Source organism: Microcaecilia unicolor, chromosome 1, assembly GCF_901765095.1.
Source record: "Microcaecilia unicolor chromosome 1, aMicUni1.1, whole genome shotgun sequence".
Taxonomy (NCBI): Eukaryota; Metazoa; Chordata; class Amphibia; order Gymnophiona; family Siphonopidae; genus Microcaecilia; species Microcaecilia unicolor.
The window spans coordinates 634614928-634639582 of NC_044031.1; the positions used below are offsets into that span (position 1 = coordinate 634614928).

Genomic DNA, 24655 nt, shown 5'->3' on the forward strand with positions numbered 1-24655 from the left:
CAATGGTAGGACTCTCATTTTATTCAACAATAAAATTAATATCCATATATGTGCATAAAGTTGCCATAGGGGGACAGACTGAAGGTCCATCAAACCCAGCATCCTGTTTCCAACATTGGCCAATCCAGGTTACAAGTACCTGGCAAGATCCCAAAACAGTACAATACATATTATGTGGCTTCCTTTAGGAAGTTATCCAAACCTTTTTTAAACCCTACTAAGCTAACTTCTTTTACCATATTCTCTGGAAACGAATTGCAGAGTTTAATTACACGTTGAGTGAGGAAATATTTCTCTGATTTGTTTTAAATTTACTACTTTGTAGCTTCATTGCATGCCCCCTAGTCCTAGTATTTTTTGGAAAGAGTAAACAAGCAATTCATGTCTACCTGTTCCATTCCACTCATTATTTTATAGACCTCTATCATATCTCCCCTCAGCCATCTTTTCTCCAAGCTGAAGAGCCCTAACCGCTTTAGCCTTTCCTCATGGGGAAGTCATTCCATCCCCTTTATCATTTTCGTTGTCTTTGTACCTTTTCTAATTCCATTACATCTTTTTTGAGATGCGATGATCAGAATTGCACACAGTATTCAAGGTGTGGTTGCACCATGGAGCAATACAAAGGCATTATAACATCCTCATTTTTGTTTTCCATTCCTTTCTTGAACAATTACTAATACAATAATATAAAAAAACAATAGATCACTGGAAATGATTACATAATATAAGAAAACAGAGTCTAGTTAAATTCCTGATCATAGTTGATATGCTTCTACTAGTAAGAATCTTTTTTTTTTAAAGAAAGGTCCCTGGAGCAGTTTTAGTGGATGCAGTGCACTTCAGGCAGGTGAACCCAGGCCCATCCCCCCTTACCTGTTACACTTGTGGTGGTAAATGGGAGCCCTTCAAAACCCAACTGAAACCCACTGTACCCACATGTAGGTGCCCCCCTTCACCCCTTAGGGCTATGGTAGTGTACAGTTGTTGGGAGTGGGTTTGGGGGGCTCAGCACCTAAAGTAAGGGAGCTATGCACCTAGGAGCAATTTGTGAAGTCCACTGCAGTGCCCCCTAGGGTGCCCGGTTGGTGTCCTGGCATGTGAGGGGGACTAGTGCACTACGAATGCTGGCTCCTCCCACGACCAAATGGCTTAGATTTGGTCATTTTTTAGATAGGTGTCCTCAGTTTCCATTATCGCCAAAAACCAGGGACAACCATCTCTAAGGTCGACCTAAATGCTGAGATTTGGGCATCCCCAACTGTATTATCGAAATAAAAGATGGATGCCCATCTTGTTTCGATAATAGCGGTTTCCCCGCCACTTTGCCGGGACGTTCTTAGAGATGGGCGCCCTTAGAGATGGTCGTCCCCGTTCGATTATGCTCATCTATGTGCCATAAATACACAGGAGGCAAGTCTCTTTCAATTGAAAGGAAGCTCTGGAATGGGGTGGGGGGGGGGGGGAAATAAATATTTTTGTTACACTTTAACTATCAGGGTGTCTGTGTGTTTGTCTCCCTTGTGCATTACATATAAGCAAATGGTGCTGTTGAGTTGAGAGGAAGCAGGCAGCAATATGCATAGCATGAAATGTGCAGTGTGAATGAGAAAGTTGATGTATGTGTGAGAAGGTTGGCCATACAGAAGGCCACCTGTTCATTCCAACCTGTTTCTGTGATCCACTATTTTTGGGTGGGCCTTGGGTGGAAATGGGTGGGCCTGGGCCCACCCAGGCCCACCCGTGGCTACGCCCCTGGGTGGGGGTGAGGTTACTCAGACATTTTGCCATTTTACCATTTGCTACTTCCAATATCCTCACTTCATAGCCCCCTTCTCAGAACTTTTAATTCATCCTGCTCCCCCAATCCAAGACAGCAGGATCCTCCCTAGCACTGTCTAAAATTTTTTCTAGGTGCCGCATGAGGTCCGCCACCTTTGTACCAGGCAGGTAAGTGACTAGGTGACCCTCACATCCACCAGCCACCCAACTATCTACATGCCTAATGATCAAATCTCCATCTACAACAACTGTCCTAACCCAGCCCCCAGAGCCACATCCTCACCATCCCCTAGACGGCAGGTACTGTCTACAGGATCACTTCCTGTCTCTCCACTGTGATGATCTCCCTTCAGGAGACTACTCTTCTCCATGGCAGCACAGAGGTTGCCAGACTGAAGGTGGGACTTCTCTACCGTGTCCCTGCTCTATAAAACTCTCTGCCTCAGCTCAGCTCCTTCCTTTCAACTGTTTACAAAAGTTAATATAGGAAAGACATAATCTAACTTCTACTGGGAGAATATTCCAAAGTTTTGCTATTTGAAATTTAAAAGACTTCTGCTGAAAACTTTTTAATTCATTACCTCTAAAACAGGGAAATTATAACATGAGATATGTACAAGTTCGTTGATCACTAAAGTCACCCAACAAAGTAATTAATAATGTCAGATCAGTTGGACAATGACTCTCTAAAATTTTAAAAGCAGGACAACGTATTTTAAAAGCTATTCATGCTTTCACTGGGAGCCAGTGCAGATCAATCAGCAATGGAGACACATGATCAAATTTGGCTTTATGAAAAATAAGCCTAACTGCTGTGATCTGCATGTGTGTTAAAATTAATTTGTTATTCACATGGTATCATGCGTGCTAACACCACGGGGCTGACATATCAATGTGTTCTTTTGTTCTTTTCTATACTCCAATATTTCATTTCTTGTGCCAATGTATTTAATTTATATCACACATTATCCCAAGCAAACTGGGTTCAATGTGGATTACATTTCACAATACAGTGAGACAGAATAATAGAATTCATTTATATCATGGGAACAAGTACATGGATATGTCTGAAAGATTTAATAAAGATGAGATTACCATATATACCCAACTGGGCATTTAAAAGTCTGTCTTTTAACGATGCTGCATGGTCAGAAATCATAGTCATAAGTATAAACAGTTATTCAAATATTATCACATGCATACACCAGAATGGGCACCCATGCACACATTGCAAAAGTAAACTACATCTAAAGAGTACATCCAAACTTTTATTTTCTCATTTCTATCTTCCAAAATTCCAGTTTTCTCGCCTTTCCTGTGCACGGTTTGTTACTTGGACTTTTCAGCGCACGCTCAAGCACAAATAAACTGTGGAGTTTTTTTCAGGCAAGATGATGGTGTACCAGGCCCACGCCTTATAGCTGAATATATGTTTAAATTTGTTTATTAATTTTCATTAAATACAAAGATACCATCTTTGATAAGATACACCAATATTGCAACATTTTTACAAAGGATAATCAAATATACTAACACTATTCCACAATTATATTAGTTTTATAGTCAACTAAGCAATATGAGAATTCAAGATAGTTTGAAAACCAATGGAAGTTGGAACTTAAACGTAGTATAGACTTTAAGAAGAAATAAGCAGGAGGTTACCCTTTAATTATACAACCCTTTCTTTATATGGACTTAACCTTTATCACCTTGTGCATTAAGGAAAGTACGTAATTGTTCAGGGTCAAAGAAAATGTATCTTTTGTCATTTAACGTCAACAAATACTTGCATGGAAAATACAGTTCACAGTTTGCCTTAATATCCAAAGATTCTTGTTTCATCTCAAGGAATTTCTTTCTTCTCTGTTGAGACCAACGAGAAATATCTGGGAATATTGAGACTTTACTGCCTTTAAATTCCGGATGAATATCTTTAAAATATAGCCTCAGCAGAGCTTCTTTATCTTGTAGGAATACAAATGAAACAATTAAAGTAGCTCTGAGCTCAATATTTTCTTTCGATTGTTCCAAAAAGTCTGTTAAATCAAGTACTTCAGGTGTTTTATCTTGATTTCCTGGAACATTCTGTTGTGATTTTGGCATAGCTTTCAGATAGTATATTCTTTGAAAAGGTGGAAGGGATTGATCTGAATACTTGTACACCTCTTTCAAAAATTTTACAAACATATCTCTTGGGGAGATGAATTGATCTCTTGGAAAATTTAACATGCGTAAATTTAAATTTCTTGAAAAATTTTCTAGATTTATATAGCTGATATATTGGCTGGCTGGGTGGTACTACTAAGGCCTTTTTTCTCCACGAGTAGATGGCTGGGTGACGCTTGAGAGTTTGAGTTACATCTGGTGCATAAGTAGAAGTATACCTGCAGCCAGTGAGCTGCAGGATTGGATTTTCATATAAAAATTGGAAGCTTGTGTATACCTTGGACATTTAGACTGATGACAGAATATTTTTATAATATACCACAGCATTCCACAAAACAAAAGGATCAAGTTTCCACATGCCAGCTTTTTCTTTTGATGTAGGCACAGGAAAAAAAAATGTTAAATTGTCCCGTGTTTCAACCTAATGAATTTTTTTTTAATTGTACTTATAAATAGTAAGTCTCATTGTTAAGTGCCTGATTCTCATAACATGATGTCTGTTTCGGAGGACCTTTACTAGGTGAAAATATCTCTGCACGAATACAGGGAGTCCCTATAACCAGCTCCTCCTAATGACACAATGATTTAAAATTTAGGACTAATTACTACTCTAACCGATTAAACCAATACTTCCTCTGTGTACAACTGTATGCTACACAAGTTTTTTTTACTTCTGGAGTGGCTATGCTATGTTGTTCATTTGTGCACATAAGTATTTCTTGTCCCAGTGAATTCAAATAGACTGATCTGATCTGCAGCCTCTTAGGTCTTTGACGTTTGTTTGTGGGTGTTTGTGTTACCCCTTATATACAATCGCTACAGGTGACCATTTCTGAATTTTTAATTTTGTGGGTAGTACAATCAGTACATAGAAATAGTTTCTCTCTTTAATACATATTAGTTGTGTATACACTGTAACAAAAGATTTCTTTTATGAATTCCCTAGTAGGCATGTTAGCTACTTAGATTCTGTTTCTTATCGCTATTCTTAGTGCATCAGTTGCAGCTAAAGTATACTTTTTTCCACATTCAATACAGAATTAGGGTCTCCCTTTCTCCAAGGTATACTTTTCCTTTAAAATTACTTTTACATGGATGCTATCTTTGCCTCATCTTGCTTGTAGAGACCTGTATGCTATTTCTTGCTTCATCTATGTGAATCTTGCAAAGGTCAGTCAAGAACGAACCTTTGTCTGTATCACTAGGATTGGTACTTTTTTACAACTCAATTTTATTAGATTGGGCTCAAAGGTTGTTATTAACTTCTCTGATCCTATGTAGTAGGTTTTATAGACTGAAAACTTTTATATTAACTGTGAGAATTAATGAAAGGCTCATGCCTGTATCTTCCGTTATGTCTACATGTTGCACACTTTTACAATATATAAATATGTATTCTGTATCCCAGGAAGAGTGAATCTAGATGAATGTTTAACTTCACAAGTTAAGATTTTTTCTGTACCTTGCATGAACATGTTTTGTGCTGCTTAAGAAAAAGGACAGTGCCTTTCTAGGCAACTGCCTAGTTTGCACTAATTTGTTTACATTGTTTTCCCTTTCACCATATATGAGATAGGTCATTAGATTTCCTATCTGGGACCATTATCTGAATGACCCCCCTTTCTCAATTTATTATTTTAGGTTAATTGAAATGAATTTTCCCCTAACTTATGAAGAGTTCCTTGTGTCCTTTATTATTTTAGCAACAAGATTGATGTTTCTACCTAGCATATTTACAGTTTAGATGTTAATTGTTAACAGCTGGAATATTAAACTTTTCTCCCACTCTGTGTCCTTTCTGTGCCTTGTTTTGTATCAGTGGAGAAACAGTGCACCTCCTTGATTACATGGTGCCCTAATCTTATTTGTTATGCAAGCTATTAATTAGTTTTCTTAGGAACTTTTCACTGAATTGCACTGTTCAAATTTATTTTATTCTGTATTACATATAACTAGAACTGTGTAAAGCATATGGCCCTACTCTGTTTAATTGCTGTATTGTTTTGAATCATACTTTTATTTACTATTAGTTGAAGATTTTTTGAAGCAGCATGATACATTCCATGTGAACTCCCTCCTGTGTATACCATGATGGCACAGATCTCCCTTGCAACTGTGTACAACCTGCTGATCTGCATTACTAGAACCAACGTTGATCCCAGTTGATTCATCTGTCTCCTGAATTGTCATCCTATCAGTGAAGCAAAGTTTATAAAATGACACTGACTTGCCAGCTTTCTTGCTGTCTATATTTACAAAACCTTATGGACTTTTTCCTATTTTTCTGTTTTTTGCATTATTTTTCTCCTAGTCCCATGTTCTGTTATTTCCCATAAGATTCCCTGATAGTAGTTTACTGTTTTGTATTTTCTTATTTTGTATCTTGTGATCAGATTTGTTAATATGTTAATTACCTCCTATAATTGTATGGCACTTGACTATCTTCTTGCATCCCACTGTGGACTTTGTATTATTTTAAATAGTCCTGACTGTTGCACTCTTATTGTTATTTGTACATATATTGCAATGGACAACATTCATAATCTTGCCAAATTGCATATTTATGCTTATGCTGAGGTTCTCATTCTTAGCCAACACTGTCACTCCCTCCCACACTTCCTTGCTGAAGAACATACCATTCATTAGCCTCCTGGTTACACCCCTTGCTTATTTTCTTGTGTAATATTGGTTATAGCAGGTCTTAGGTACTGTCTTCTGTTTCCAGTGCTATGACTGCAAGCTACCGAATTATGGCTACTGCAGCTACAAAGGTAATGGTAGTCCATGCTCTAGCCCAGCTTCCCTCCTCTCATGTTCTCTTCTAGGGGAATATACAGACTATAATTTGCTTTGGGGTTCATCACTTACTTTTCTGTCTAATGAGGCCTCTAAAGCCTGAAGAACCTAGTCATAGTGGGCCCTCTTCTGCACTTGGTTTGAGTCCCCACAAGAGGGGAGATGTATGTCATAAAGGCCATGAAAAGGTGAAAACCATACATATTTCTAGTTTTTATTTTTAATATTGTTATTTTGCTTTTCTTGAGCTGGGAGCAGATCTAGAACTGCAAGACAGCAATTTTTCTGGTAACTACCTTTGTAAGGCTGTAGAAATTTATGCTTTGACATTTGACTTATGCTAACTTGTGATAATTTGCTGGTCAGCAACTAAGAGCCAGAGACTTCTATGACTAATGACACCTGCTGTATCCAAATAAGCAATCAGAAGGAGAAGTAAGTGGGTGTGGGTAAAACTGTAAGCTAAACAAGAGTGTGGAGGGGGCTAGTATGATGACTGTGCATACCAAGGGCACAGGTCAACCCATATCAAATGAAAACTTATGCTTCTATGCATGACAGGCCCTAACTGCCAATATAATAAGGGAATAAATGATAGAATTTGATGGAACATGACTCATAACAGGAAACAGAATATTCTGGACAGATGCATATTCATTAGGTAGGAAGGGTAATTATAATTAAGATAATGAAGAAAGGAAGAAAAAGTATTTAAGTGGAAACAGAACTGAGGATGGCGAGCCTCAGTGTGTCCATTAGCAGGTGGACATATTGACAGCTCCCAGGGAAAACTCTGTTTTAATTTGCTACATATTATACTGTATTGGGGGGAGATGAGCTGAGGAGCGAGAACGTGTTTTCTCTGTCCTCGAGGGCCCTTTCCTCCCATCCGACCGCTCGACAAATTAGAGAATCATAGGTGGCGACTGCCTTTACAAAGACATCGTCCATAACGTGTATGGACCAGTTTGTGACAAGAGGGGAAAAGGCAATGCCCGGAAAAGCAGTTAAAAAAGAGATGGAGAAACACCACGGGGCCAGGGAATCCAAGATAACGCTGAGCCCATCAGCAGCGCCTCCACTTTTCATGTCAACGCAACACTTACAACTTACTGAAGCAGTCAAGACGGCGATGGAAGCACAACTTAATCACCTTTCAGAACAACTTTCCAGCTTGGAGGTCTTGTTGGAAGACACTACCCGCAGGACAGGAGAGCTAGACGGGTGGGTAGCGGCGGTGGAGGATACTGAGGCCAGCACAGCAGAAACAATAAAAGTGCTCCACCAGGCTATGAAAGAACAAGCACAGCAAATAGATGATTTAGAAAACAGATCAAGAAGATCGAACCTTCGAATAGTGGGAATCCCAGAAACTTTACCAGACCACTCTCTACCCACACAACTCGAGCGCTGGCTGAAAACAGAGTTTGCGCTATCAGATTGCGTGGGCCCTTTGTGCCTGGAAAGGGCGCATAGAATTGGGCGCAAGCCAAACACGGGGCACTGTCCCCACGTGGTAATACTGTGAGGAGCGCAGCTAAAGTGGGACAAGCTGACTTATGATGGTGTTGCAGTAAAGACTTTTCAAGACTATTCGGCAGCACTCCAAGAACATAGGCGTTATGGCGTCTGGGAAACATTTAGATCGCCAAAGGAAGCCCAAGATTTCTTACAAGGTCATCTTCATACCTTGTCTGGAAATAACTGACTGAACGGAACTACTAGGAATTTGAATTGTCATGCACCGTAGCTCCTGTAACCGGGATTATTAATGGACAATAAACAAACTGGTGACCTGGATATAGAGGAGTGGTGAGAGACTGATATTGAGAAATGACCAAGTAATATGATACAATAGGGTTTCTCAGAGGGAATGGGAAAGGTTGGGTTCACTTGTAAACCAATGTTATAGAATGTTTGGACGGTTCAATGTCAAATGTTCCTAAGAGTTAATCATGTTGAGAGGGCAAAGCACGCTTCAAGCTTCTGAGAGGAATATAACATAGATAGGGGGATAAAGGAATTTGTGGAATGGATAAGTAGCGGTTGGGGGGAGGGGGCCCATTATCATCGATAGATCTCCGACCTCCTACTCTTATGGAGCAGGAGGAGTGCTTAGGGGAAGATGGAAGAGAAGGGGGGCTGATGGGCGGGAGGGAAGGGAGGGGTAGGGAGTTAAACAGGCAAAGTATAGGTTTGAGGGAATTACATTGTAGCATATTTAATATGGCCTTTGGTCAATGCATGGTTATGACAAGGAGTAGATGGCAGAGTTGTGCGAGGCGGTCTTGCATGGGCTGGGAGTGGGGTCGCCCAATGCTAGTTGGGGGTCCAGGGTGGAGCTGGGTGCGAGAGATCCTCCCATTAGGAGTTAATCTTTATGTAGGTTGCCTTGGTAGCTTTAAAGATGCAGGTTAAATTCACCAGATTTGTAACATTGAATGTGGGGGGAATAACAACACCTGTAAAACGTGCTAAGATCTTATCTACATTACAAAGACATAAAGCAGACATAGCATGTTTACAAGAGACACGTCTCACAGAGGAGGAACATCAGAAATTAAAACATACGTGGGTGGGGGAGGTTTATGCGTCCTCTTCTGCAGGGCTCCAAAGAGGAGTAGCTATATTGATTAGAAAAGGGCTGGCGTCCAAAGCAGAACTAATAATGAATGACCTATTCGGCAGGTATGTACTACTGCACCTCTGGCTGCAGAATAGAGAATACCTTGTACTGGCTCTTTATGGGCCGAATGTATATGATCAAACATTTTACAATCACCTTATACAACTATGCACCCCATATCAATCGCTTAACCTGATGGTATTGGGAGACTTCAATTTAGTAGCAGACCCCTCTGCGGACTGCTCGATACCTAGCATGGTGCATAGAGGTGGACCGAAATCCAGAGCTCTCTCAGCTTTTATGAGGTCCCTTAATATAGTGGACGCATGTCGAACCCTACACCCTGAGGAAAGAGATTTTGCACACCTGTCGCAGGCCCACGGCACTCACTCACAGTTGGACTATATTTTAGTGGACACTATATTTTAGTGGAGTATAGGCTATTCCCTGGAGTGCTGGCGGCGGAGATAGGTCCTGAGGAAGTGTCTGATCATACCTTGGGATGGATAGATTTGGAGGCCCCGGAGTATTATCAGGGCTGGGTAGGGTGGCAGTTTCCCTCTTATCCAATGATGTGGAATTTGCAAAGTATATTTGCCAAAACTGGGAAGAGTTTGAACACTTTAATAAAGCACATGAGGCTCAACCCATTCTATTTTGGTAGACAGCGAAGGCAGTATTGAGGGGTGATGTGATAGCTTACATTCGAGGTCGTAATAAAAGGATATCAAGAGCCATAATACACTTAGAATTAGAATTTAAGAAAGCCAAACGTAGATATATACAAACTCCAAATGCAACGACTCGTGAGCAAATGCATGTGACTCAAGTGGCACTAAATTCGCTGCTTCACGAACGAGCCACTAGGATGCTTATCTACTATAATAATTTGCACCTCCAACGTTCTGAAGCTGACTGCCAGGAAGTTGAAGCCCGGTTCGTAATGTCTGAAGCCTTCCGGTGACGTCACCGTGTTGCCTGGGAAACCGTGATGCGTCTCAAGCATGGGTGCTACGAGTTCACACCACCATCTCCATCCCCTCCCAGTTCAGCAGTCCACCACCACCCCCACCTGGGTTCGCAACACAGTTCCCATTGGTCCGCCGTGGGGATGACGTCACAGGGCGGACCAATGGGAAGTGAGAGGGAAGGGAACCCAGCAGTAGGCACCGGAGGTGAGTAAACAATCGCCCCCCTCCCTCCCCTTCTGAGTTTCAGGATGCCCCCCCTTCAAGTTGCAGGATGCCCCCTCCCTCCCTCCTTCCAATCTCCTCCGAGTTCCACGTCCCTCCTCTCCTCCAAGTTCAACGCCCCCCCCCCCCGCCTCCCTCCCTCGAAGTGCAAGCAGGACCTGTCCTCCAGCAGCTCCTCACCTTCCTGCATGCCGGTTCTAATTTAAAAATTGTTACCTCGAGGTCCAGCATCAGCATTGAAGGTGAGCGGCGCTTCACACTGCCTTCCCATCTGTCTGAGCTCTGCCTCTGGTCCCGCCCTTCCGGAAACAGGAAATGAGGGCGGGACCAGAGGCAGAGCTCAGACAGATGGGAAGGCAGTCTGTAGCGCCACTTGCCTTCAATGCTGATGAAGGACCCTGAGGTAACAATTTTTAAATTAGAGCCGGCACGCAGGAAGGCAAGGGGCTGCCGGAGGACAGGTCCTGCTTGCACTTCAAGGGAGGGAGGCATGGGGGCGTTGAACTCGGAGGAGAGGGGGGGCGTGGAACTCGGATGGGAGTGGAGGGAGGGAGGGGAGCGTCCTGCAACTTGAAGGGGAGGGGGGCCATCCTGCAGCTTGAAGGGGAGGGGGCCGTGGAACTCGAAGGGCAAGGGAGGGGGTCCTGCAACTCGAAGGGGAGGGGGGTCTGGAACTCAGAGGAGACAGAGGGAGGGGGCAGGAACTCGGACGACAGAGAGGGACAGAGGGAGGGAGAGGGAGGCAGGGAGGGGGGCATGGAACCTTGCTAGCGCCCATTTAATTCCTCTACGAAACGGGCCTCTTTTACTAGTACATAAGTACATAAGTAATGCCATACTGGGAAAAGACCAAAGGTCCATCGAGCCCAGCATCCAGTCCCCGACAGCGGCCAATTCAGGTCAAGGGCACCTGGCAAGCTACCCAAACGTACAAACATTTTATACAATGTCAATATCGCCCGGCTCACCTTTAACCACATGTTTGTTCACCCCTTCAAAGAAATGTAGTACATTGGTGAGGCAAGATTTCCCTTCACTAAATCCATGTTGACTTTGTCTCATTAATCCATGCTTTTGAATATGCTCTGTAATTTTGTTCTTAATAATAGTCTCTACCATTTTGCCCGGCACCGACGTCAGACTCACCGGTCTATAATTTCCCGGATCTCCTCTGGAACCTTTTTTAAAAATCGGCATTACATTGGCCACCCTCCAATCTTCCAGTACCACACTCGATTTTAAGGATAAAATACATATTTCTAACAATAGCTCTGCAAGCTCATTTTTCAGTTCTATCAGTACTCTGGGATGAATATCATCTGGTCCAGGAGATTTGCTACTCTTCAGTTTGTAGAACTGCCCCCGACACTGAGGGCGAACTGGATAGTCGTAATCTAAGAATCTTGTCCACCATGGACCCTGAAGAAGAGTTTGAAACTTGGGCCTTAGTTGGCCGTGGGGACTGAACAGTACGGCATCTAAGATAAGTGTCCTAATGAGTAATAGTAAACTAATAAATAGAAACGTTACACGTGAAGGTTTTTTATGCCAGTGATGACAGCGAGCACTCCTAAATGAAAGACAGTTTTATGACTGCAATAAACGGAGTCTGTTGAGGCCTTTTCCTCTGTTATTTTTAAGCTGAGTGAGACTGTATCGAGTCCCCAAATAAGCTTAAACAGTATCTTTAAATAAGAAGAGGGGGTGTTGTTGTTTGTATTTAACTTAGTAGTGGAACATAACCACAAAGGCATGGTATGCTTGCATTTTCATTGTGATAATACTAGGGCCCAGCTAAGGAACAGGTTATTTTGAGTTAGTCTTCACCAGGTGCGTAGCCAGACACCCAATTTTGGGTGGGCCTGGGCCCAAGATGGGTGGGCAGAACTCCGCCCTGTCCCACAATGATTTGGTCTCTCCCTCTCTCACCTGCATGCCATATGATCTTTTATACATCCCCCCTCCCCTGAATACCTTTTAAATAGAAGATTTTCACTGGCAGCGAGCAGCAACTAATACACATTGCTCATGTTGGCCCCACAGTCTTCCCTCTGATGCAACTTCCTGTTTCCACATAGGCGGGAATACATCAGAGGGAAGGCTGTGGGGCTGGTGCGAATAGTATGTATCAGTTGCTGCTCGCTGCAGGCGAAGATCTGCTGTTTACAAGGTACTGTATGCAGGAGGAACAATTGTTGGGAGTTTTTGGCTGGTGGGGCTTGGGAATGCCTGCCAGCCACATCATAGGTGTGCTGCTACTGGGTGGGACTGAGCCCAAAGTGGGTGGGCCTGGGCCCACCCAGGCCCACCCTTGGCTACGCCATTGGTCTTCACTAGACCAAATTTGCTTTCCTCGTGCTATCATCATCCAGCTGGATAGGCAGTGTCTTAAATGGTGGAGGATAAAGGGTTTTTATATTTACATTTATATCCCACATTATCCCAAGCAAACTCGGGTTTAATGTGGCTTACATTTGAAAATACAGTGAGACAGAATAATAGAATTCAGTAATGAGAGCAAGTACATGGATATGTCTGAAAGATTTAACAAAGATGAGATTACCATATACACCCAACTGGGCATTTAAAAGTCTGTCCTTTAATGATGCCACGTGTTCAGAACTCATAGCCATAAGTATAGACAGTTATTCAAATATTATTATATGCACATACCAGAACAGGCATCCATACACACATTGCAAATGTAAACAACAACTTCTACAGAGTACATCAAAAACGTAATTTTTATTTTCTCATTTCCATCTTCCAAAATTCCAGACAGCAGATGTACAGATCAGCAGGACTCAAAGCAGTCCAAAACATCTACTATAATAAAACGCACCCTGAACGTTCTGAGAACAAAGTTTCTGAACTCACAGCACAAGGGTTCGTAACTTCATGGTGGTGAAGCCATCCCACTATGACTCTGAGCCCCGCCCTCGCGTCAAACGTCATTACGTGAGTTCAGAACCTTAGCAAAAAGAACGTTCAGGGAGCGTTTAAAAATAGAACAAGTCAAGGAAAGAAACACAACCAAGCAGGGGGAGCAGTGTTTCCCTACTCCTCCCCCAGGATGTGCAACACCCACCCCCCGCACCGCCCCCCCCCCCCCACAAAGCCACCCACGACAAAACGCAAAAAACAGCTAACATGCTGCAGCTGCCACAACCACCCCCGCGCCACCCACGAAAATCCTGCAAAAAAAATAAGCCCCGCAACACAATCCACATGAAGGAACACTCACCCCCGACGCGTAGCTTTGCCGCCGGGGAACCCGAAATCCCACAAGAACACGTCCTGTCTTCAGACTCCAGCCTGATCTTCAGCATTACTAGCCTCTGCAGGCAGGGCTTCTGTGCGTCAGACGTCCTGCACATGCACGACGTAAGACGCACATAACCCCGCCCTGCACAGCCTAGCAATGCAGAAGATCAAGCGGGAATCAGCAGAGCACACAACGAAGGACTTCTGCTGGCGGGATTTTGGGTACCCCCGCCAGCAAAACTAAGACAAGGTAGGCTGGGATGGTGGCAGGGGGGGGGGGGAACACGCGGCGGCGGTGGGTGCATCACGCAGAGGAAGCGGAGACGGAACACAACAAACAACCCCTGAAAGCAGCCTCCGCTTCCTTCGAAATTCATCACACTACAATCCCCCCTCCCCAAAATGAAATAAAAAACACACACACACACACTCACAACAGGCACCGCTCCATGAAACCCCAGCCCCCAACCCCCACACACAATCAATCAATCATCTGGCAGCGGTTCCAGAACCCAACACCCCAACAAAAAAAAAAACTTACTCTCAATTGGCCACATTCCTCAACGCACCCCCACAACACACACACTCACTCACTCACTCAATCATCTGGCAGCACTTCCTGGAATCCCTGCCTCACCACACACACTCAATCACTCATCTGGCAACCCCCCCCCCCCCAACAGACACACACATACATTCACTCACTCTCTCATCTGGCAGCGCTTCCTGAAACCCCTGCCCCCCCACACACTCATACTCTCATTTTGCAACAGTTCCTGACCCCCCCCCCCTCAAACACACACACACACACTCACTCTCTCATCTGGCAGCGCTTCCTCAACCCCACCACACACACACTCTCTCATGTGGAAACGCACAATAAACACACCCTCACACACACACTCACTCACTCAACTGCCAGTGCTTCCATAACCAACCCCCAAACCCCTCTTCTTCCCTGCTGAAATCCCAAACACACACACCCCGACACCCCTCCAACACACACACACACACACTCTCTCTCTCACTCTGGCAGCGCTTCCTGAACCCCCTCCCCCCCAAACCACTCTCTCACATCTGGCAGCGCATCCTAAAACCCCGTACACACACACACTCACTCTCTCTCTCATCTGGCAGCGCTTCCTGAAACCCCTGCCCCCCCCCCCCCACACACACTCATACTCTCATTTTGCAACAGTTCCTGACCCCCCCCCCCCTCAAACACACACACACACTCACTCTCTCATCTGGCAGTGCTTCCTCAACCCCACCACACACACACTCTCTCATGTGGAAACGCACAATAAACACACCTTCACACACACACTCACTCACTCACTCAACTGCCAGTGCTTCCATAACCAACCCCCAAACCCCTCTTCTTCCCTGCTGAAACCCCAACCACACACACCCCGACACCCCTCCAACACACACACACACACACACACACACTCTCTCTCTCTCACTCTGGCAGTGCTTCCTGAACCCCCTCCCCCCCAAACCACTCTCTCACATCTGGCAGCGCATCCTAAAACCCCGTACACACACACACTCACTCTCTCTCTCATCTGGCAGCGCTTCCTGAAACCCCTGCCCCCCCCCACACTCATACTCTCATTTTGCAACAGTTCCTGACCCCCCCCCTCAAACACACACACACACACACACACTACTACTACTACTTAACATTTCTAGAGCGCTACTAGGGTTACGCAGCGCTGTACAAATTAACAATAAGGACGGTCCCTGCTCGGAAGAGCTTACAATCTAAAGGACGAAATGTCAAGTTGGGGTAGATAAGTTTTCTGAGAAGAGGTGTAGTGATTAGGTGCCGAAGGCGACATTGAAGAGGTGGGCTTTGAGCATTGATTTGAAGATGGGTAGGGAGGGGGCATGGCGTATGGGCTCAGGGAGTTTGTTCCAGGCATGGGGTGAGGCGAGACAGAAGGGACGGAGCCTGGAGTTGGAGGTGGTGGAGAAGGGTACTGAAAGGAGGGATTTGTCTTGAGAGCGGAGGTTACGTTTAGGGACGTAAGGGGAGATGAGGGTAGAGAGGTACGGAGGGGCCGCAGATCGAGTGCATTTGTAGGTGAGTAAGAGAAGCTTGAACTGTATGCGGTATCTGATTGGGAGCCAGTGAAGTGACTTGAGGAGAGGGGTGATATGAGTATATCAGTTAAGGCGGAAGATAAGACGTGCGGCAGAGTTCTGGATGGACTGAAGGGGGAGTAGATGGCTATGTGGGAGGCCGGTCAGGAGTAGGTTGCAGTAGTCAAGGCGAGAGGTAATGAGAGAGTGGATGAGAGTTCGGGTGGTGTGCTCGGAGAGGAAGGGGCGAATTTAGCTGATGTTATAGAGGAAGAAGCGACAGGTCTTGGCTATCTGCTGGATGTGCGCAGAAAAGGAGAGGGAGGAGTCGAAGATAACACCGAGGTTGCGGGCAGATGAGACGGGGACGATGAGGGTGTTCTCAACTGAGATAGAGAGTGAAGGGAGAGGGGAAGTGGGTTTGGGTGGGAAGACAATAAGTTCAGTCTTAGACATATTCAGTTTCAGGTGGCGGTTGGACATCCAGGCAGCAATGTCGGATAAGCAGGCCGAGACTTTGGCCTGGGTATCCGCAGTGAGTTCTGGTGTGGAGAGATAAAGCTGGGTGTCATCGGCATAAAGATGATAGTGGAAGCCATGAGAAGAAATCAGGGAGCCTAAGGAAGAGGTGTAGATTGAAAAAAGAAGGGGCCCAAGGACAGATCCCTGAGGAACTCCAACAGAGAGCGGGATAGGGGAGGAGGACGAACCATGAGAGTGTACTCTGAAGGTACGATGGGAGAGATAAGATGAGAACCAGGAGAGGACAGAGCCCCGGAACCCAAGGGAGGACAGTGTGTCAAGAAGTAGGTTGTGATTGACAGTGTCAAAAGCGGCGGAGAGGTCGAGGAGGATGAGGATGGAGTAGTGACCTTTGGATTTGGCGAGGAATAGGTCATTGCAGACTTTAGATAGTGCCGTTTCTGTTGAGTGTAGGGGGCGAAAGCCGGATTGGAGCGGATCGAGGATGGCATGAGAGGAGAGAAAATCAATACAGCGGCTGTGAACGGCGCGTTCAAGTATCTTGGAGAGGAAGGGTAGGAGGGAAATGGGGCGGTAGTTGGAGGGACAGGTAGGGTCAAGTGATGGTTTTTTGAGGAGTGGAGTGACCACAGCATGTTTGAAGGTGTCCGGGACAGATGCAGTGGAGAGAGAGAGAGGTTAAGTATATGACAGATGGTGGGGGTGATGGTAGGTGTGATGGTGTTAAGTAGGTTGGTGGGGATGGGGTCAGAGGAACAGGTGGTGGCTTTCGAGGAGGAGAGGAGATGGGCGATTTCCTCTTCGGTGATAGCAGGAAAGGAGGAGAAGGAGGGCTGGGTAGGTTGGATGAGAGAGTGAGATATAGGCTGAAGAGGAGGAGAGGGAGTAGTGGTGAATTCGAGGTTGATCTTCTGGACTTGTCACGGAAGTAGTGGGCCAGAGATTGAGGAGAGAATGAAGGGGGGGTGGGAGCAGAGGGCACTTTGAGGAGGGAGTTGAGGGTGGCGAATAGACGACGAGGGTTAGAGCTAAGGGAATTGGTCAATTGGATATAATAGTCCTGCTTAGCGAGGAATAGGGAGGATTGGAAGGAGGATAGCATGAATTTGAAGTGAATGAAATCAGTAAGGGTGCGAGATTTCCTCCAGAGGCGTTCAGCTGAACGGGCACAGGAGCGAAGGTATCGGGTGCAAGGGGTCAGCCAGGGCTGGGGATTGGTACGTCTTGTGGGCCGGGAGGTGGACGGTGCAAGGGTGTCTAGAGCAGGGGAAAGAGTGGCATTGTAAGTGGAGACAGCTTTGTCAACGGATGTGGAGGACAAGATGGAAGGGAGGAGATCAGAGATAGTAGAGGATAAGGTGGAGGGGTCAACAGCCTGGAGATTTCTGGACGTAGTAGTTAGTGTTGGGCGAGAGTGAGGGAGAGGGTGCTGAAGTGTGAATGTGATAAGGTGGTGGTCGGAGAGAGGAAGAGGTGAAACGCAGAAAGTGGAGGGTGAGCAAGAAGAAGAGAGGACGAGATCAAGACAGTGGCCAGATTTGTGAGTAGGGGTGGTGGGGCTCAGTTGGAGGTTGAAGGAGGAGGTAAGAGTGAGGAACTGAGCAACATATGAATCGGAAGGGTTATCAGTGTGGATGTTGAAGTCACCGAGAATGAGGGATGGGGATGAGGGCTCAAGAAAGACTGAGAGCCAGGCATCGAAGTCGGTAAGGAAGGATGGGAGGGATTTATCAGGGGGGCGGTAAATGACTGCAACTCTGAGTGGCAGTGGGTGGAATAGACGGATGGAGTGAACTTCAAAGGATGAGAAGCTGTGAGACTGAGGTAGGTGGAGAGGTTGGAAGCTGCACTCACTCTCTCATCTGGCAGTGCTTCCTCAACCCCACCACACACACACTCTCTCATGTGGAAACGCACAATAAACACACCCTCACACACACACTCACTCACTCAACTGCCAGTGCTTCCATAACCAACCCCCAAACCCCTCTTCTTCCCTGCTGAAACCCCAAACACACACACCCCGACACCCCTCCAACATACACACACACACTCTCTCTCTCACTCTGGCAGTGCTTCCTGAACCCCCTCCCCCCAAACCACTCTCTCACATCTGGCAGCGCATCCTAAAACCCCGTACACACACACACTCACTCTCTCTCTCATCTGGCAGCGCTTCCTGAAACCCCTGCCCCACCCACACATACACTCACTTACTAATCTGGCAGCCGTCCCTAAACCCCCCCTCCCACACACACCAATTCACTCACTATCATTTGGCCCCGCTACCTCAACCCTCCCCCCCACACACACACACTCACTCTCTCTTCTGCAAGTGCTTCATGAATCCACGCCCCAAACACACACACACTCATCTGACAGTGCTTGATAAACCGCCCACCCCCACACACACACTCACTCACTCATCTGGCAGCGCTTCCTGAAACCCCCCCCACCCCTCTTCTTCAAAGCTGACACCCCAACACACCCCCCACACACACTCTCTCTCATCTGGTAGCGCTTCCTGAAACCCCATACACACACACACACTCACTCACTCACTATCTCATCTGACAATGCTTCCTGAACCCCCCCCCCCCCCCACACACACACACACACACTCTATCTCGCACACCAATTGGTTGGGTGCAGTGGCGGAAATCTCAAACAGAAAGATAGAGGGGGGGGGCCTGACACCAGACAGAGAGAGGGAGGGTGGTATCTCTGTCACACACACACTCTCTCTCACACAGACAATGTCTTTCTGTGTGTGTCTCTCTCTCTCACACACTATGTCTAACAGTGTATCACATTCACTCTCTGTGTCACACAATCACTCACACACTCACTTGGTTTCATTCACTCAGTCTCACAGAGCATCTCAGTATCACACACACTCTCTCACGCACACACTGAATCTGTGTGAAACACACTCACAATCACACTGTCTCACAAACACACTTGCACACACTCTCATTCTCACACATACACTCACACCCACACTCTCTCTCTCTCTCTCTCTCTTACACACACACACACACACACACACTCGCACTTTCACTCTCTCACACACACTCACTCTCACATACACTCTCCCAAACACACACACTCCGAGGACAACCTTGCTAGCGCCCATTTCATATGTGTCAGAAACGGGCCTTTTTTACTAGTGTAAAGTAAAACAAATAAACAAAACAATCAAACAACAATGCAGTTTATACCTAATTGCTCCACCACCGTTAGGATTCACCTTTGAGTTTCAAAAGCAAAACTACGTGCATGTAAGGACTGGATAAATGATATTTTAGTGATATTCAGTTTTTATTTCATGATATATATATATCTAGATATGTGAAGCTTTCAAATAAATTAAAACGCTGTGTACATTAAAAAAAATCTTTTGTTCTTCACCTTTTAAGGCATTGCCTATCCAATTGGAACAGCTTTAGAGTATTTACAGATGGTCCACGGCGCATTTATTTTTAATAATCTTTTGCTTTTGTTTTCAATAGCGTTTGCTATTGTTTTGGGTGAACTAAAGCTCCGCCCACTGCCGGAAAGCTCCGCCTACTGGCTTCAGCCCGTATAATGGTGTAGACAGGAGCACCCCGTCTCTCCTGTTTTCTTCAACTTCCTGGATCTAACTTCCTCAATGTGGGCAAGCATTCTAGTCACATGCTTCTCTAAAACGGGTTTCTCTTTTATGAGGAAACACAAATGATCACCTGATTCTTTATCCGGTTTCTGTTGCAGATTCTTTGTTTTCTGAACTAATGGGAAAAATCATAACACCTCCTCTCTCCTTTTTGCAAACGTGATCATATGACTGAAGGGCTCCAGAAGCAGACCACATGACATATGCTAGACAGATTGTGGGTTTCTGGAAAGAGAAACTAAACACAGGACATTTGGTTAAATGATTAAAATAATTCCTATCTTTGCTGATGAGTAAAAGACAGTGCTCCTGTTAAGAGGCTGGATGCTCCGAGAGGGAAAACTCAGAAAAGTCTGACCATGTTTTAAGATGACAGAATTAAGAAGAATGTGTCTGTGGCTTTCTTGTTTTTTATGTCTTTGGATTCCAGCTTTGATTTCTGCAGACAATAATCTTCCCAATTTCGTACTGATCTTTGCAGATGATTTAGGTTACGGCGATTTGGGGTGCTATGGTCACCCCACATCATCTACCCCTAACTTGGACATGCTGTCAGCTAGAGGTCTGAGATTCACTGATTTTTATTCGAGCTGTGCGGCTTGTAGCCCTTCCAGGTAGGAGCAATCTTTTAAATGTAAAACTCTAACCAAGGTCATCTCTCCACTTCTAGTTCTCTCTCTCTCTCATAATTTATTTATGCAATTTTCAATCATATTACAAGAATAGTAACAAAATATATATAACCATAAATCCTGTATAATAGAATTCACTAAAATCATTTTCTCACAAACATAGCCCTCCAGTTATGGGGAGTGGGGGTTTGAGTAGTACATTGAGGAGCAATTAGTCTCAACTGTTAGCCACACTGAACTTCAGTATAACTTGGGATAATTTAGAGAATAAATGTCTTAAATAAATAAATAACTAAAAGAAAAACAGCACCATATTTGGTTAAACATAATTACAAGCTATTCCCTAAATCAGTGTTCCCCAACGTGTGGTACGCGTATCCCAAGGGGTACACGGCAACTGACAAAAAAGAAAACTGATGTCTCTTGCTCCCTCTCCCTTTTGTGCATCCTTCAGTGGCGGCAGTTTAATTAGTTTTGTTATAAACAGCCCCAGATAAAATGAGTATTTATAAAAAAAAAAAAGAACTTATAAAACCAGATTTGGTGAAACAGATCTTAATTTATTATTTCAATATACACCTTTGCAAAGATGGTTGTCTCTAGAAACAAGAGGCACACCCCTTCTTAATGTTTACAGGTTTTATACCCTTTCTTTTTAGTTACATTAAGTATCTGCCCCTAAGTTTTTCATTGGATATTGATCACATTTACCAATCCCATAATACATCATTGTTAATTATCATATGACAGCCCTCTAAAAATTTTTCCATCACCCTAGCAGCTGAATTCCTATCCATTGTTAGTTCTGCTTGGTCTGCATTTTTGTATCTTTAAACCTTTATGTGAGAGCTTTGCATAGTTCAGCACATGGCATATTCCATCTTCCCCTTTGTCCATAGTCTTACAGCTTCATGGTCTCATGCTTAGATACATTATTGTTTCAGCTCTTTGGGCTTCTTACCCCTCCTTTCTTATCTCTCTCTCTCTCAGCACTTTTATCACTTTGCACACATTACTTTAAACTAACAGGGTTCCTTTTTTTTTTTTAATGATTTTAAAAAGCTATAATATGGTGTTTTCTGTTAGGAAGGGCCTACAGAAGTATAGTCCATCCCTAAAGAGTTCCTTTCTACCAGGGCATAAGTTATTTTTGCAATTATGTTAAATGAAAAAGCAATATATTTACATATTTCCTTCAATTTGGAGCAGAAGTTATACAAGATGTGCAGCGTAACTTCGTAGTGATCTGATTCTGACCCTCCACTGCCAAAAGCCGTACCTTTCTCTTGCCCCCTCTGAAGCCTGGGGCCGTGTGAGTTGGGTCTGGAGACCCCTTTTTATCGCGGCTGCAGCCTTGCTCCTTGGCCTGCTAGTGCTACTGCCCAAATAGAGCTCCATGCTAACCCACCACTGCCAGAAAGCAGCTCCTTCCCATGGCTTCCTCAGAACCCCTGGCCGTGCATTCAGATCAGGACATGCAATCACATTGTGTCTGCAGCCTTGCTCTGGTTCCTTAACCCAGAACTTGCAACCTCAGCATTGGATGTGGGAAAAAAAAAACTTTACTGTGAAGTGGGGATCAATGGGTACAGTAAGATGATGAGGATGGGGTACAGAGGGGAGATTTTGGTGTAGCAAGAGGGGAAGGAGCAGAATGGGAAAAGAGAAGGGAATGGGTATGAATTTGTTTAAAGGGGCAGGAGGAGAGAGAGAACAAAGTCTGGGGAAACAAGAGAGCACAACAGAGAAAGCATGATGGGGCAGAGAGAAGGGAATATGTGTGGGGGTAGGCAGGTGTCATTAGAGTGTTGAATGGAGCTATCAAGTTCCTCATGTTATTTCTTTGAGGGTGGGAGCTGATATCCTTGGGCATGACCTAACTACATTATATGCACATCTATTTCATGTATATTCATTGTGGGTATCCTGAAAATCTAGCTGGCTAGGTGTGTCCCAAGGGCTGGATTGAGAACCAAGGAGGAAGGGGTAAGGGCATCAAGTCTTCAACTGTCTTCTCATATGTCTTTTGGTGCAAACCCCATACTATTTCTATCACCTTCCTCTGAACTGATTCAAATTTTTTTTTAATGTCCTTCGAAGGTACAGCCTCCAAAATGTACATAATACTCCAGTGGGGCCTCACCAAAGAGCTGTACAGAGGCATTAACACCTTCTTCTACTGATTGTGCCTCTCTCTATGCAGTTTACTACTACTACTACTATTTATCATTTCTATAGCGCTACTAAATGTACTCAGTGTTGCACACTAAACGTGTAAAAGACAGTCCCTGCTCGACAGAGCTTGCAATCTAATCAAGACAGACAAACTGGACAAATAAGGGATAAGTGAATTACTTAAGGTGGGAATGATAAAACAGACATTGGTACCCACAAACGGAACAACCCCTCAACCTCCTTCCCATCCCGATATCCCCAGCGGTCCAGTGGGGTTGATGGGGCAGGAGCGAAGGCCACTCACTCCCGCCCCCTGCGGCTTCCAAGAGGGCATGGCTGCCGCGACCTTTCACAGCAGCTCACAGTACTTGTGTAATATCACAAGGCTGCCACAATAGATTGCAACATCCTTTTGGCTAGGGTCACCACCCTGTCACAGTTTGGCTGTGACAGGCACTATCACCCCAAGGTCTCTCTCCTGGTCTGTGCCTCTCACCTCCCTAGCATTGAGTCCTACCTTTGCTGGCAGGGATGCCCAAGCCCCACTAGCTGAAGAGGTTCACTTTCTGAGGTCCAAGCTACTACTACTACTATTACTAATCATTTCCATAGCACTACTAGATATATGCAGTGATGTACACATTATATGCAGGTACTTTCTCTGTCCCTAGTGCCTAGTGGCTCATAGTCTAAGTTGTTTTTTTTTGTACCTGGGACAACGAAGGGCTAAGTGACTTGCCTAGAGTCACAAAGGAGCTGCAGTGGGAATTGAACCCATTTCCTTAGGATCTCAGTCCACTGCGCTATTAGGCTACTCCTCCAAGCTCCATGCTGCTTGCACAAGCAAATCGGTAGCATGCTTCAGTCATCAACACCTGCATTCCCATGCACGTCCTCCTTCCCTCCCCCCTTCCAACCAGCATCTGCCCTCCCTCTCTCCCCCTTCCATCCAGAGTCTGCCCTCCTTTCTCCCTTCTATCCCTCCCTCTCTTGCCACGTTCATCCAGCCTCTGCCCTACCTTCCATCCAGCCTCTGCCCTCATGCTCCCCCTTCCATCCAGCCTAAGCCCCCTCTCTGTTTCTCTCCCCATCTAGCATCTGCCTCCTCCCTGTCCCCGCTCCCCACCTCCCATCCCTGCTGCTGCTACTGCTGCTTTTCTAGATGAGCAACAGCAGCAAAACGAGCTGCAGCCACACGGGACCAGACTCTCCATACACGCAGCTGTCAGTTGTGTCCCGGAATAGGAAGTGAGTTTAAGGGGGCAGAATCATCAGCCACGTGTATGAAAAGTCTGGCGCCATGTAGCTGCAGCTTGTTTTACCGCTGCTGCTATTCATCATTTGCTTTTTTCACCAACGGTCTTTTTAAAGACCAGCTAATGTTCATTTTACTAGACGCATTGCCAAGGACAAATGTGATTGTCAAGTATATGTACCAAGAATATAAATAAACACCTATAACTTTATTGTGGAGTCCTGAGTCTGTTTTTGAAGAACCTGATCCAGTTCCCACTCTTTGTTTTTTTAATTTTATCCACCCTGTGAGATTCTTGTGTTCTTTCCACTTGTGCTTTTTTTTCCAACCGTGGCCAAGCCAGATCACAAGTACCTGTCTGAAACCCAAATAGTGGCAACATTCCATGCTACCAAAGTGGCAACATAAATCGGCTTGTTTCTTCCTGTGAAACAGCCTTCTGCTGTTGTGCTCCTTCATTTTGGAACAATCTCTCTCCAGACTTATGGTGCATTGCTTCTTGGCCTAAATTTAAAATGGCTTTTAAAACTAGGCATTTTA

At 44.9% G+C, this 24655-nt stretch overlaps 1 protein-coding gene across 1 annotated transcript in view; it reads left to right on the forward strand.

The window, feature by feature from the left end:
• The first annotated feature begins 20065 nt into the window (after positions 1 to 20065).
• LOC115481786 (arylsulfatase A-like) overlaps positions 20066 to 24655 on the forward strand; it is a 79924-nt gene continuing 75334 nt past the window's right edge. Inside the window, exon 1 of the mRNA XM_030221172.1 lies at positions 20066 to 20667. Coding sequence (XP_030077032.1) covers positions 20423 to 20667 — 245 coding nt within the window. The 5' untranslated portion in view covers positions 20066 to 20422. The remainder of the gene's footprint in view (positions 20668 to 24655) is intronic.